We start from the raw sequence: 16,074 nt of genomic DNA, 5'->3' as shown, positions 1-16,074 counted from the left end.
AACATCTTCACTTTTAAATACATCTCCCACTTACCACCAAGAGGAACATCTTGATGTTGGGTTTTATCTTTTCTCCACTCAGAGACAACATCTAGGATGGCATTGAAATGAAAGTCCATACGTTTATCAATAGTGGGATCTGTTATCCTTCCACCTTCCTGGATCAAGTCACATTTCTCCCCTAGTTTGTGCATTTTAATGCCAAGCTTAAGAAAAAGACATTTTATTGCTTTTTAAATATGGAAAAACTACAGTGCCTAACCTGCTCAAAGTTATTTAAAGAAAGGTGAATCCCTCAGATTTAAGCGATGTCACTTAAAAAACATCCAAGACTTTAAATAATTAGATTAACTCAGACTCTCATCCTCCTAGTACTGGAATACCAACAGCCCTTCTATCCCTTAATTGTCAGCAAACTGTTTTTCCCCACTCTTCCATCCTTTTCTATATCGTGGATTCTCTGAAACCTTGTCTCCAACATTCCTATCAAGTCAGGGGCTAGAACAGAGTTTTTGGGTCTGTTATCATTCACGATTAACCAGTTTCCTTCATTTTTACTTTGCCTTATCTTTTTTTTGCCATTGAAATCAGTTATTTTCCACAACTTTCTGGTAACTTATGCCCCAACAGTTCCCTGCAAGTCAGGAATCAACAGGATGCATCTCGCCAGATATTGCCCATTTCATTAGCAAACAAGCAAAGAAAGAAACGATTTTGAATTAAACCTAATATCTTGCTCTGCTTGTCCAACTTGCATCAAACACCCAGCAGACCTAAGTCAGAGAACAGACTTTATATTCCACAGTCGGTCTGGAGAAAATAGCACTAGAATAGCTCTAACTTCTTCCTAGGGCTTTGTTAAATTAAACTGCACCCCAGCGTTTTTTTGCATATCCTCACATATCTCCAGGCTGTTGCTTGCCACTGCAGATCAAGATAGAGCTGGACTTTGATTCAAAGATAACATCAAAGACCACATGGGGACGGGCACCCAATGTGTATTCAGAAGTCGTCGCTCCTCACCTCATAACTAAAATATGACTTAAAACCAAAAAATACATTTTTTTCTTCATGACACTACAGAGCACTACCCTGTTAACACAGGCTGGATTTGCATGCCTCGCTGAACGAACTCCAAACTCAAGTTCCACTTGGGGAAATCCTGCTTCCTGCCCAAACAATCAAACTGCATTGCATTTGCAACAGTAGCTATTAAATATATTAAGCGTTATTTGTGCAGAATCAAACTAGAAATACAGAGGCCAAGCCAAGCCAAGTCTATCGTGGATACAGGTATTACAGCAACACAGCAATAGCCTCCCACAGTAAAGTCCTTCTCAGCTCCAAGGATTTGCCTGTACTAGAATCAGCAGGCTGCCGGGGCCTCTTTACATTTTTATCTCCAGAAAAGGGCAAAAATGTGGTTACTTCTGGTTCTGAAGCTGAAGCCACCCTAGCTAGCTTTACATAAGGTGCCTGAGATCATTCCACAGCCCTTGTCTGTCCCCAGCTGTTACCAAAGATACGATAGCAACGTGGAGTTTACTTAAAATGCAGAACAGCTTTTCAATCATGTCATGAAAAAGGACTCCCACCCTCGCCCACCCACCCACACCTGGCTTTTAACACCACTTTTGCACTAACGATAATGCATGACCACTGTAAGGAACCCACTTGCTCACACATTAGTGCCATTGGGTTGTTGACACATCCATTGACGATTTGTGCACCTCTTCCAACGGTGACTCCTGTGAACGTCTTATCATCCCACACTCGGCCGCCAATTCTGTCTTTAGCTTCTAAGACAATGACCTATGACAGAATGCAGTTCAGGAAATTGTAAGGCATGATTATAATAAACATATCTGTTCACCTCCAGAGCAAAGGGGAAAACAAAGCATAACCGGACAAGCAAACAAAAAACAATCCATCGATGCTAACAATATTAATGCTATTTTTGTTTCTTGATATAGCTCATTTATGTATTTAAATTTTAACTTAAACATTATTCTTTAGGAAATATACACATATAAAATAACTGGTACTTTAAGAAACAACCCTAGTTAAAAAAAAAAAAACACCTTTTTAAAAAAGTTAAACACATATTCAGAAAATCTTAAAATTGGAGTTCAACGTGTGCTAGAGACTTTTAAACACAATTATCCAACTACAGTGTCCACCTGAGGGCATCTACAAATATTTTGGAGAAGTTTATTCCTGGGGCATTCTGAGAATACCTTATTGTCATATTTCTATCATTTACAGATACTTTCTTCAGCATCCACCACTGGATGGATATTTTGTTGAACTGAATATATTTATTATTATTAACTTATATTATCTTTTTATGTTTAGGTAAGTCTTTTTATTTATTTATATATTTTTTTAGAGATTCTCCATCTCTCCAGAACAGCAGAAAGCAATAGGAAAAAATAAAAACAATGTAAAAAATAATTACAATATATTTCATACATTTAAAAAAATGTCCTGCCGGTTGATAATTACATATTTTACTGCAGGAGAGCTTTCCACAGGACTTGATGGACAATAAGGCTGCACTGCAATCTGCTCTTCAACCATCAACGAATGAGATAATGGCGCAATAGGATCTAGGGTTTCACTTAAAAAAAAAAATTAAGGAAAGTAATGTGCTCATTCATTTCCTTAAGCATCAGTCCTGCAAACATTTCACGTGCAAAGTCCCACAGATTTTCATAAGAACACTCCGATGCACAAAATTATGTCAATGTGTCAATATTGTGGGATCACACTGGTAATAACAAATAGGAGGGAAAAGGGAAATGCACGTGGTTTGCTTATTTTTGATTAAAAAACAAATAGGTACATTAAATTGCACAAAGGAGAGAAAATGTCCTCTCTTTTAAACATCCATCATCTACAGTTTTATTATTTGGACATGAATATCCCTGTCTCCCCTATCTCCCCAACCCAGGTCTGTACAAAATATTCAGCAGTTGCTTTGCTGGATTTTAAATAAAGGTAAACGTTGTTCTTAACAGCAGCTTTACTCAATAAAACCCCAGATTTTACAGATTAATTAGAACACCCAATACTTAGATGTTTGTAACAAGAATGTTATTATTATTCTGTGTGTAGAATATTTTCAAAGCAGAAGTCTGATTTTTTTACGTTATGTACTCTAAACTTTCTTACCTTAATCCCAAAGTTGTGCAGCTGTCGGGCTGCTGCTAATCCTGCTGCACCAGCCCCAACAATAATGACAGATTTCTAAAAAATGGTAAAATACTTAAATAAATAAAACTACTCAGAGCTAAAATAGAAGTGATCATTGCACACTTATTTTTCTTCTTGCTAAATTTTAAGTACCCACAGATTTCAGAATTTTAAGTTGTCTTGTCCTCTAATGTAATCAGAGTTCACTTTTAGAAATTATATTGCATTTAATATACAGAAAAGGCCAATCGTAGCTTTGAAAATAGTTAAAATTTTTAGGCACTTTAAATTCAAATGTCTCAATTTCTTTTAACAGGAACAGCTGAAGTTATCAGGCAACTAACACACTTTGTAACAATTTCAATCAAAAATTGGGTTGACCAATAAAAACTATTTTATAAATTGCAACCACATAGAAATAGGCTCTCCATATGTAAATCAGCTTACTACTTCTAGGAGGCATTCCGTTACAGAATATATTCATTCTACAAGTTTCTGTGTGCTGTCATACAGATTGCTACTCATGAGTATGTACCGTTTAATCATAGCTCTTGCAACCAGAGAAGAAAATTCCTATTACATTCTATGGAATATAATATGGAAGCTGTGGTGTACTACAGTGTTAAGCCGCAAGAAGAACCGAGGCATATTGAATGTTTTTCCCACAGTTTCCATCCATCTAAAAAGCATATAGGAAGCACAAATCCACAGGACTGGATTCCATAGATGTCAGCATGAATACAAACCTTGCTGGCAGACCCCAATGTCTGTAGTTTCCATAAGCATTGAAGGCAGATGAGGAAGGACCATGTGAAAAACATGCAATATGTTTGCTTTTAGATGCAATTCTGACTTAAATGACAGATGAGGAAAAAATGAAAAGAAAAAAAAAAGTACCGTGTAGTTTTATGGCATTAATAACCCAGGGATTTTTACAGCCACTTACATTGTGGTATTCTTTAGGAAGAAGGTACTGGTCAGGACTGACTGATAAAATCCCTGTATTAATTAGTCCTTTCCTCGTCATAAAATAAAGTATCCTCTCCATTTCCTGTACACAGCGAATACGCACAAGCCCCCGCACAATGATATGATGGATACATTTTTGAGGGGTAAGAGCCTCCTGTAAAGGAAAAACAAGACAAACAAAAAAGGAAGTGTCGATAATCTAATATATTCAATATTTTCACATCTGCAACATATTTAAACTGTAGACCAGATGTCAAAGGTTAATCATCAATCGTAGAGGTTTCTGAGAGCGTTTTCAAAGCAAGTTTTGTGGAAGTTTCTTGCTAGCCAGTTTTACAGATGAAGGTAACAATTTCTCTCTTCCAACCTTCCTATAAATAAAAAGCTAGACTGACACAGAATAAAAGCATGAGTCTAAAAGAGACTCTTGCAGACTCTGCAGTATGCTCCATTAGTATAGCAGTGGCCTTGAAATCCATCACACTGCAAAATGAATCTACCTGGTGGCAATGGTCAACGACATTCCAGTAAAATCCACACCAAAGTAGCTTTCCAAATAAAAAAAATAGATCACTATCCAAAAGCTTCATATTAGTCAAGATATCAGTATCTGAAAGCTTCAGTATGTGAAATTCTAGCTGGCTCCTGAGTTCATTTATATTGAATATGATAGAGGCAACTCGATTGAAGTAACGTTAACAGAAATGAAGACAATCATGCCCTTGTCCAACGTTCATACAAAAAAAAAAATCATAAAGCACCTCCAAAACACTGTTTAGAAATGTCCAAGCATCCCTCTAAAAGCTAGTAGCTGGGCAGACTCAAAAGTTTTAATGCTTATAACATTTTTATATGTGCTGCAAAATAAGCTCCCAGGCATTAAAACTGGAGGGGAAAATACAAAAGGAAAAAAAAAATGTCTTAGAAAGGTTTTCCAAAAGGACAGGAACAGCTTTTCTGGTGTACAGGATATATCTAAGAAGAGAGTCTAATCCCTTTGCTCTCTTCCCCTCAAAATCTCCACATCCCATAGCAGTAGCTGTTATTTGTAAGCAAACAAATTAACTTTTAGCATGTCTTACCTTGCAGTTTGTGTACCACAGAGCCAAAATCAGGTTTCTCAAGGCCAAATACATGGTTGGGTCTCGTGAATATTCTGGGAACTCATAGAGCTCATCCAGTTCCATGACATCCGGCCTCACACAAAGTGCTTTCCCACATTCATTTGGCTGGTAAAAAGGCTGGAAATATTTGTTCATTCCTGCAACTGAATAAAGACACATGGAAAAAAAAAGACAGAAAAAAATGTCATATTCCATTGTATCTTTTTATCCTTTTCCCTTTATGAGCAGCAAAGCATCCCAACCTCTAGCCACTTTTGGAACGACTTCATTTGTATCACTCTCCCCTCTTACCCTCCAGGCTGCGTGGTACTAATCATTGTCCTGGTACCTGATGTGTCTTGGACCTGTCAGAGCTTAAGTTTTGCTAGAGAGAAACACTGTGTGCCCTCAGATGCCATGACAGGTCCAACATGGAACAGGATCTGAATTCAAGTCCAAGGTCTAGCACTGCTGTACCCCTGAACCACTTTCATTTTCAGCCCCCACCACTACCCAGAGTGAAGAGTAACTACACGTCGTCCTCCACATGCAGCAATGGTAGCTCTTTGTAATGAAGTTGGTTTTCTGTTTGTTAAGCAGATAAGCAACTGTTCAGTACATGAGTGGATTTATTTTCAGCACCTAAGGATAGCAGAGCCTGCTAGGATGACACAGAAACTGAACTTTCCTCAAAGCACTCCCTCTGAGCTAGTATTGAGGTATATCAGTACAGATGAGTATGGGAATCCTGCATTACCTTTTTCCATACTGGGCCTATTTTGCAGATCAGCACACCCAGGCTATCGGTCTCAGAGCTGTTATTAGCAGAAAAGCTAACCTAAGCTGAATCCAAATGCCTTAAGAAATCCAATCCTTTTCTCCAAACCCCAAAGATCGCCAACATCAAAACCAGCAGAATCACATTTTGTTTTTATAAATCTGTTTCCTTAAGAAAGCAAATGATCACTGAGTACCCACATATTAATTTCCCATTTGTATTAAAAAAATAACAGGTAGTAATCCAAAAGCCTATGAGATCTGTAATTACACCTTAAATAAATGTCACGAGAAATGTATTACCTTTATCTTACAAATGAATAAATTACAACAAAGAAGTACAGAGGCAGTCACACAGAGAGAGTGTATTAGTGCTGAGAACAGAACCGGCATTTCTGAGTCAGGAGCACTGTGTGCCTTACAAACTCAGTTGTAAGACAAAATTCATCACACCTATTTAAGCAACAGAGCCCTGCAGATGGCTCTTACCAGTCAAATTAGGCACGCTCTTTAGGTGCTCTAACTTCACAAGGTTGGATTCACCAGGTAAACGATTAGTGCTGGTACAGGATGGACTCATGCCCACGCAGTCTGGATAATATGCAGCTAGAAAGGGAGCTGCCACACTGTCTTTCAGCAAAGGAGGGAGTATGAGCATGGAGTACCACCAATGGTCTGAAACTTCAGCCACTCTCTGGCCAAGCGGAGAAGTGAAGGAAAGAGGGGAGAAGAGAACACGTCAGTACTTTGAAAACGTTGGAAAATGAACCAATTCCCCCCTCCCTCCAAAGCTGAGACCAAAAAGCACTAGAAGTACCAATCTCAGAATTGCAAGTCAAAAAGACATTTTCTCTCCCTCTTTCCCCTTCCTCAGCCTGACACAGAAAACCTGCAGTCTTAACATCTTCCTCAGAAGCAGAGCTGAAACTTCACAAACTCCACACCCATGTGGAAAGCAAACAGATGAGACATACCGTGACAATAATCTATGCCTAATCAGGCCCTTTATAAAGCATTTACAGTTGCTTATGCATCCAGAAATCTGAACTTAGAAAAGTCTAAACTAACTGTTCGATTTTATTTAGATTGTGCTACCCCCATCCAAGACCTTCTAAAACCTTAACAAATGCTAACGATTCAGCCTTGTCTTACAAAGCAAACATGCATTAATGAAACAAAACCACCAAGCTCCTACAAGAGTGAACAATGATCTTGAACAGGTGCCCTGAGATAGAGGTACCTCAGAGACACTTGCCAACGATAGCTTATTGAACATCAGATCATACTCGATCTGAAATGCAGGGTTACACGATCATAAAGCCATTGCAACACCAACATACATCACGTTTTGTATTGTGGGCGAGAGGAGAGAGAAAACATGATTTGGTGTTCTTTTGCAGCTTCCGAAAAGAGGAGACTAGTTTGACTAAAGATAGAAACCACCTGGAAGACAGGGAAATTTGGGGATGGGGATTTTCGTTTGAAAGCTGGCAACTGAATGCTGTTGTTTTGCCTGATCAAAAGAGAGGATTAGGAGCAAACTTTGAATCACGGATCACAACCCAAAGACACCAAGAACCACCTGAAATCTAACTGGTAGCGAGGGAAGAGAGGAAAAAGATGAGAAAGTAGAAAACCCGAGGCTCTGTTGCAAGTAGTGTCTGACAGTTTCCTGAACAAAATGCATAAATGCTACTACAATTGGCCGAAGGACCAAGAAAAGGAAAGACATATGCCATGCTTTAGGGTTGTTTTTATATTCTAGAACAAATGAGGAGGAACAACCACTACTCACCAAGTCCTCAGGCATGGAACACTGGTCTGAGCCCTCCGTCTGAAAGGAAAGTCAATTGAATCAGAGCTATTCTTAGGCCATGCGACAAAAATTAAATATAAAAGAAAACAATTTGGCTACGGCATAGTTCCATAAACATAAAAACCAAACCAAAGAATTCATTAATGTTAGCTTTCTGTAGCACAGGCGTTGTATTAGTAAAAATAAATAATAGAGAAACGCATAGTTAAAAACACAACACACCATGAAACCAAAACACCCTAGAAAACCTTTTTCATTTGTTAAATAAAATAGTCTCTACTGATCAGACATTAAGATATGTGTCTTATTCCATGAAATGGAGTGGAACACTGAAACAAACAAATGGGGGTGGGAGGGCAGAATTATATAGAGAAATTCTGGGAAGATTCCCCATTTTTCAGAGAGAAAATCTTCCAGTCTAGACTATAAAAACAAAATTCTCTCATTTATTTTAAGAATATTATGAAGTTCCAAGATGAAATGCCAATCCTTTCACGTGGTCAGTGTTTTCATGTTATGTTTTTAGCTATAACGATTCTATGGCACTATAAGGACTCTCAGATTTCAGGAGTTACCTTCATGCCAAAGCTGAATATTCTCCATTTAAAGCCCCATGACAAACTTGCTAAAAATTAATAAAAGCTCATTGAGCTTTTCAAATGTTTTCCTCAATAGTAAAGTATGGCCAAACAAAACCAAAATAAAAATAAATAAATAAAAATTTAAAAAAAAAACCAACACATTTTGGTGTATGTCTATTTTATACATGCTGATAATCTTTTAGTAGATTTAGAATGAGTGATTTTACAGTTGACTGCAGACAGAAAGTATTTCAGATGCTTCTTTCTTGATATTTTCTCTCAGGAAACAAAAAAAGCCAAACAGCTTGTAGGCTTTTAAGCCATGCGGCTCTCCAGGCCATCGGACACTTGTTTTGAAATTAGAAACATTAAGCAGCAAAACAAGAAGTAATTTATGTCTGCAAACAAGAAAAATATACTTGTTAGTTTCAGAATGAGCAAAAGTCTTCTATGCTACCTTGGTGGAATTGTTTAGTTTCATACCACATCTGTATGTTTTTGCTATCTGTGGTGTCAGCTGGATTTCCTTTGTCAGCTGACGCCATTTACCACATTCTGGCTTCGTGCACTGCACCTACAAGTCGAAAAACAAACATGTTTTTACTCGTTACTGACTGATTACAGATAAGGTTAATGGAGCATAACTAGCTGATCAGAAAGAAGGCAGACATGAGGAAATTGTTAAATACAATTGTTAAATTCATTCTCCTGTAATGCTCAGGACATCAGTAAGACATCAGTAAGGTATACGTAAATCTTGGGTCAATCTCCTGTAAGATTGTATTTCACTACTGAACCTAAATCCAAAATTGATTCAATACCCAGTTACACTACTGTCTTCAGTAGGCTTTGCAAGTGTTGCTGCAAAAATACATCATTCACTACTTCAAAAATAATAATATTTTTTAAACACCTTCCTTCAATTCCCATATTTCCTTCTCTTCTCCCTTTACCAGGGAAATTATCTTGAGCTTTTCCCAAGCCCTCTAATACTAGGAAGCCCAACTGAAAACTCAGCTGACCTGTTGCTTGATCATGCAATATCAGAAAGTCTTTCAGAACAAGAAACGAGGTGAAGATAGAAAAGAAGGGGCAGGGGGAGCTCATTTAAACATCAGAACAAAACTGCATACCTTCTCAGACTACCATCACATGAAAATACACCCTCTTACGTAAATCACTCTCTGTCTTACCCAGTAAGGAAGCTGTTGATCAGCCATGAAGGCTTTTGGACTGGGCTCGCTTTTACCATTACTTGTCCAAATCCTTTTCCAGGCAGTATACTTCTCATAACCATCTTTATGGCTAAGAAGAAAGAGAAAAGAAAATAGCAAGCAGTCAGAAAACTGAATGATCTATGTCATTTTAAGCAACAGTGGTTATTCTAAAATTAAACATTTTATATAAGGACAGAGAAATAAGGCTGCAGAGTTCTATATTTTCTTATTAAATGCAGAGGAAGTCATGGCTCTCATGATAGCAATAAAGAGCATCCTGACCACTGTGTCCTCTTGATAATGAGCAGGCTTCCTGGAATCTGAAGCCTGGACTGAGTTACAGGTACTGCTGAGCACACAAGTACTCAAGAGCCTCAGTAGAGATGGACTCAACTCCCACGCAAATGGAAAGGAGCTTGAAGCCTGAAGTGCTCTCTGAGACTCCAGTCACTGAACTGCAAGCATGAAAGCTACTTGCTGATTTTGGTCTTATGTAGAGGCAAGTTCTCCTGAATTCACATTGTAGAGTGAATCTGCTAACTAAGAGAAAATAGACATACTTAAAACTATTCTCATATTTTAAAATTCTCTCCTGTCATTTTAAAAGGGAGGAAAGGTTCAGAATAACTGTCCCCACAAAACATCTTGCATAAAACAACTGGTTTTGTTCCTGCCACGTATTCATGTAGATGATTAGTCCATACAACACCTGCAGTTTTACCACCAATATCTCAGCATAACTTCAAATAAAGCAAGCACAGAGGACTAGACTTTGTATTATACATATGTATATTAGGTTTCAGCACTTGTATCATCTGTCAAAATTTAATAAGAACTGAAAAGGCACAACCTTATTTGGCAAATCTACCTTCGGTAATAGTGGTCAAAGCATTCATTGCAGAAGTGTTCCCCACAGGAAAGATGATACCATCTAGATGTATAACCATTTTTAGCACATCTGTAAAGCAAGAGACATAGAAATAGCTTTATAAAACATTTCAGAAAAAAAAAAATCTATTGACAATAGCACATTCTAGAATGTGAACAATATATTCAGGACAAGCCAGGCCATTATGTTCCATTCATGAAGGCTGACTTGCACAAGGCACTACAGCCACACTAATAACAATAACGAGAAGATCATTTCAATTGTCTCAGACATTTCCAGTTTCCGAACTAAGCAGCACCAGATGCAAAGGAGGCAAAGCATACACAATATGCAGTTTTATAGTTGGTCTGGCTTCCAGCAACTTTAACAATGGTCCACTGAGCCTTTCTTTAGTACCCTTTAAGCAGATGGTTCCTGGACACGAAATACAGTTGCTTTTACAGTATGTACTGCAACACACAAAGCATTTTCCAAATGTCCCTCTCTGTAGAAACTTACCCTTCTTTTACCTTTTTTCATTTCATTCTGATGTTAGTGCAGGGGTGGGAGAAAGTCATTTCAATGAGTATTTTTCGTGTGTGGGTAACCGATCGATTCATAAGTCATTACAACATCTACACCCCAGAAAAGCTGACAGAACTGTACATGCAAATCTGAACGCAAAACAGATGTTGCCTGTTTTTTAACATGACCAAGGTGGCTGCAATTTTAACCCAATGAGAGAAAATCCTGAGGAAACCGTTACACGTTCCGGGCATTTATTCCTTATATACTCTCAGAAAGAAATATCCATTAGCAAAAATTATATTCATTATGCAAAGCAACCACTCTTCACTTAGAAAACTCTCATTAAACTCAATGAAATGATTCAAGACAAATTAATGAGGTAAAAAACAGTGGTCTAAGCTACTAACTGAAATAGCTAGAAAAGAAATGATCTCATGTCAAATAAATGACATTGAAAGCACATATTCTAGGGGAAAAATACATATCTACTACAACACTAAAATAACACTTCAGGAAACATGACTATGCAATAACTGTTGTTTCCTAAATAAAAAATAAATCACCAACACAGATTTCTCAGGTGTTTCTCAGGTGTCTGGATTATTTTAACATCATTGAAGAATAAATAAAACAAGGAAAGTTTGCCCCAATTAGCTAGGGAGGGAATGATGCCATGTAATTACAGTCTGCCTACTGCATAATGAGATCTAATATCTTTCTTATTGCAGACACTGAATGCATGGTACTGACAAGATGCATCTCCAGGGTAAGAACACAAAAGGACTGGCCAAAAGTCACAAACAACTTGAGAACAAAGACTTCAAATAAGCACAACTGTCTCCCAAGACCTAAAACGTGAAGCTGAGAATCTCGCCTCAGACTGCAAAACATTCCAACAAATGAGCAGGTTTCAAAAAAAGGGTTTCTGCAGTAAATGATGGTTTTATTTTCCATCTCGGAAGCACATTTAGCTTCCAGGTTACCCTTGCATACTCTCAGTTTCACAGAAGCAAGGTGTATTCCAGAAGACACCATTAATAACATCAATAAGCTTATTCTAAGCTAAAGACACGCTGTATCAGATTTAGCAACTTGTGCAGAAGAAATGTATCCACAAAAGGATAACTGTGACACTTTCCTGGCATCTTAAGTCTCGTATTACTACCGTTCAATTCTCTCTCTGCATTTAGAAATGAAGGGATTTTTCAGGATGCAGTTAAAATTCCAAGTTTCAACTGCAACTTTAGAGAAGTCCATGAAAAATCAAATTAAAAAGAAACAAACCTTTCAGCTGCACTGGCAAAGCAAACAGGACATGTTGCAGTGCATCCAGCTTTTTCACACTTCCTATATTTCTTCTCTGACGCATCATCATCATCATCTGCTGCCTCAGCCGCTTTCTTCTTCACCTAATAAAGAATAGCTGAAATCTGACCAGAAATGACACGATTGCGTTTTACACACAGTGGTATTCAGACAGCTTTGCAGGTTGTGGCATAGCATTGGAAGTTTAAAATGATACAAACAAAACTTTCTGAATTCATTGTGAAATAGCTGCAGCATGAAACAGCTGTCAAAGTAGGTCAGTTTTTCTACCAAAAAAAAAAAAGTAAGGATGGAAATATCATTTAAAGCTAAAAATGTCTTGCCCTAGCTTAACTGATGCCATTGAAGAGATTATAAGCAAAGATTCCAGTTTAAATCACATTTTAAGCTCCATCACTTGCTAATGAGTAAGGCCTCAAACGTTTGTTGTATTTCTCCTTCAGAAAAATCTCTTCTTCATATACTTATTGATAGTAATTAGTGGCAATCTTCTCCGCACACCAAATAAAATATTAGGGCCATGGGGGGAATGACTCCAGATACAAAGCTGTATACCATATGCATCTTCTAGGCTTCAAAGGTAGTGTGTATTGTGTTGTTTTAGGTCTCAGTCTCGATTGGCAGACAGCTTTGCTTGGCTGCACAGAAAAAAACTCTGATTGTATTTTTAACATATCAAGAATTTACAAGTTACAGTGAGCATTCCTCTTTTCTGAATATTCTTCATAAATAAGAAGCTTTGACTATTTCTTCACAGAGTTAACAAATTCTCCCTCTCCCTGGATATATGCTCTGAGTACTAGGTGATCCACAGTGAAGCCCTCTTTCTTTATAAACATCAACAGGAAAAAAAAAAAAAGTACCTAACCATGTGTTTTCAAATTGTTATAAGTACCTGTCTTCCAGAACTCCTCAGGGGAAGGTTGTCTGGAGACTGGTCTGAAGAACATGTCTTTTTCTTTGTTCGCACCCTTCCAGTTGACATTGTACTATTAGACCTGGAGGAAAAAAAAAAAAAGCGCAGCAGTTAAGGAAAAATAAAAATTAAATTGATTAAATTTGCAGAGCTGTCTAATCACCTGGACAGTACAGCCACTCTTAGAATGCTACTTTATTCAGAGTTACCTAGACAAGAATCTGTTTAGCTTGGCTATCAATTCAGGGGAGAAAGGAGAATGAGGCACTATGAGGAAAGAAACAACAATCTTATTTTAAAGTAAATTCAGAGTTAAAATTAGATCCTGGAGTACATCCTGACAGGTTATTCCAGATCAGCATACCCTGGATTTCAATAATCTGATTTGTGTTTGCGTTACGTCAAGATCTGGACTGGAATTAGGGTTGGCAAAGTGAATAGACATCAGTCCATAATGCAAGCTTTGAAGTACCAGTCTTCACAATGCTCTTCCTACCACCTTCTGATTTATCGTTAGCAAGAGATTTGCACTGCAAAGCATTTTTCCAAACAGCATGCTCAAGAGGTGTTTATTGCCAAGTGAAATACCATTTCCAAGATTCTCCTGTCTCACACCCTCCTGTAAAAATGCATCAGAACATAAAGCCTAAACAGCTACGTTTGCATTGCAATTTTAAGCAACTGGAATATCACAAACTTAGTTATTAAACATACTTCGGGAGAAAAAAGAAGTTTAACACCACAAGATAGATCTATACTTGTCTTTGACTACGTTGGTGGGAACAGGAAGACCATAGTTCATCATGCAAGCTGGAAAGCATGTAATGTGAGAAAGCATGCCACAGAGATATGAAAGCACATTTAAAATGGTATTATCAAAGGCGTTCTTTTTGCAGGGGTTAAAATAGAATAAGGAGAGCCTGGAGGAAGAATTAAATCTAAATGCACTCCACCACACAGAAAGGAAATGGAAATAAAACCCTTGTACTACAGCACTGAGTCATGAAGGTTATCTTGTTGTAGTAGGGACTAGTTTGCAATTTTTATTTATTTTTTTTTTTAATATTTCTGGAATTTCTCAGTTCTCCCTGTTGTTCCAGGCTGCATCCTCCTTGTTCAAGCTGACAGTAAGGGATGTGCTAGCAGTAGCTTCATTCACGGATTTTGCCAGAAGTAAAGGTAGCAGGAGGAGAGAATGGGCATCTTTACAAAGTTTCAAATGAAGCTGACATAAATCAAGTAAGTCGCTGCTTTATTCTGCCCTCAACATAGAGGGAATTGATTTGGGTGCAGAAGGGAAGATTCACACAATATCCACATATGTGAGGAGAGAAATGAGTTCGGACAAGCCAACACAAAAATTAATTTCTTTTTCTATACAAGAAAAATCAATTATAATTAATTAGAGGGGAAAAAAAAATGTCAATGTTTACTCCCCCAAAAAGCCAACAATGTTCCACCACAGCTTCCCCCACTGCACGGGGGTGGATGAGGATAGAAGAAGAGACAGGAGAGCCAACCACTGGCATTTATGTGACATTTCCCAAAGCACCGCGTGAAGCCCCAGGAAACGGTGCCTGTTCTCCCCCTGGGGCTGTCCCTCTGGGTTGGGGGCACAACAGTATCGCTTTGTATCACCTCCGTGTATCCTCCTGGCCACGGCCACTAGCTAACCATCCCTAAATACTGTTGCCTTTAGGGTGGAGGCTCTGACCTCCCCCACTGGCCCTGGCTGGTTTCGGTGCCTCCAGGTGGTTGCAGGAGAGGTGCGAGCATCCCAGGAGGCAAACTGGTGCTGTTTCCTTGCATTTGAGAGGTTGGGAGGGGAAGAATAAAAAAGAGAGATGAGACAGTTATGGCTCGCTAAGAAGTTCTCTGAGGATGTTGAAGGCTCAGGCAGGCCTCCGGTTTGGCAGGGCGGAGGCCGGCAGTACGGGAGCCCGAATATGTTTGTGCTGTCAGTGCTGCTGCCGGGGGATGAGGAGGTGGGCAGGAGGCGGCCGGCTAGCTGCAGGAAGGCCATTGTTATCCAGCTGCGTGTCACCTCGTCCCCAGGTCCCCTCCACAAACCCCACTGGGCTCACCCCACAACCCCTGGCTCTTTGGAGAGGGAGCAAACAGCGCGCACCTCACGGAGCCTGGGGGGTCTGTGCCCTATGAGCGGGGTCTTGCTGGCTCCGCGCCCTATAAATGTGGTCTTACTGGCTCTGAACCCTATATACGTGGTCTTACCGGCCAAGGAAATGCCCCCCATGACGGGGGAGAGGGGGACACACAGCACGTCCCTCACGGTAACATTTCGCCCAGCCTGGCCTGTAAGGGAAAGCCCCCCCGGGGCTCCACGGGGAGCTGACAGCAAGTTTGGCTTGGGGAAAAGAAAGAATAAAAAAAAAAAAAAAAAAAAAAAAAAAGGAAAGGAAAGAGAGGAGAAATAAATAAAAGAGAGGAAGCGAGAGGGGAACGGGAGCGAGGGGCCGCGCACACCTTTACACAACTCGGGGCGCCGGCCCCGGCCACGGCCACGGCCCCGACCCCAGCCCCGACCCCAGCCCCCAGCCCCCCGACCCCAGCCCCACGCCGGGGGTCGCCGCCCTCCCGCCCGCAGCGCGGTGACAGCGGCCCCGGCACGGGGCTGGGGGCGTCCCCGCCAGGCGCTCACCTCAGGGGCCGGAGACCGCATCCACGCGTGTCCGCGCCGCCTCCTGCTACAGCTGCGGCGAGAGGGAAGGGGGAGAGGGAGGGATGGAGGGGGGCACGGAGGTGAGGCGGGGGCCGCGC

General features: G+C 39.7%; 1 protein-coding gene across 1 annotated transcript in view; it reads right to left on the bottom strand.

The window, feature by feature from the left end:
- Positions 1–16,074, bottom strand: part of KDM1B (lysine demethylase 1B) — a 29,648-nt gene that overhangs the window by 13,471 nt on the left and 103 nt on the right. The window contains exons 2-14 of the mRNA XM_083824054.1: positions 15,956–16,007; positions 13,276–13,378; positions 12,339–12,463; positions 10,527–10,616; positions 9,635–9,746; positions 8,899–9,015; positions 7,840–7,878; positions 6,534–6,738; positions 5,247–5,431; positions 4,142–4,318; positions 3,175–3,249; positions 1,675–1,812; positions 35–206 (exon numbers count right to left, since the gene is read on the bottom strand). Coding sequence (XP_083680180.1) covers positions 35–206; positions 1,675–1,812; positions 3,175–3,249; positions 4,142–4,318; positions 5,247–5,431; positions 6,534–6,738; positions 7,840–7,878; positions 8,899–9,015; positions 9,635–9,746; positions 10,527–10,616; positions 12,339–12,463; positions 13,276–13,365 — 1,525 coding nt within the window. The 5' untranslated portion in view covers positions 13,366–13,378; positions 15,956–16,007. The remainder of the gene's footprint in view (positions 1–34; positions 207–1,674; positions 1,813–3,174; positions 3,250–4,141; positions 4,319–5,246; positions 5,432–6,533; positions 6,739–7,839; positions 7,879–8,898; positions 9,016–9,634; positions 9,747–10,526; positions 10,617–12,338; positions 12,464–13,275; positions 13,379–15,955; positions 16,008–16,074) is intronic.

This window comes from Anser anser (assembly GCF_964211835.1).
Source record: "Anser anser genome assembly, chromosome: 2".
Classification (NCBI taxonomy): Eukaryota; Metazoa; Chordata; class Aves; order Anseriformes; family Anatidae; genus Anser; species Anser anser.
This window is presented reverse-complemented; position numbering and strand designations above follow the sequence as displayed.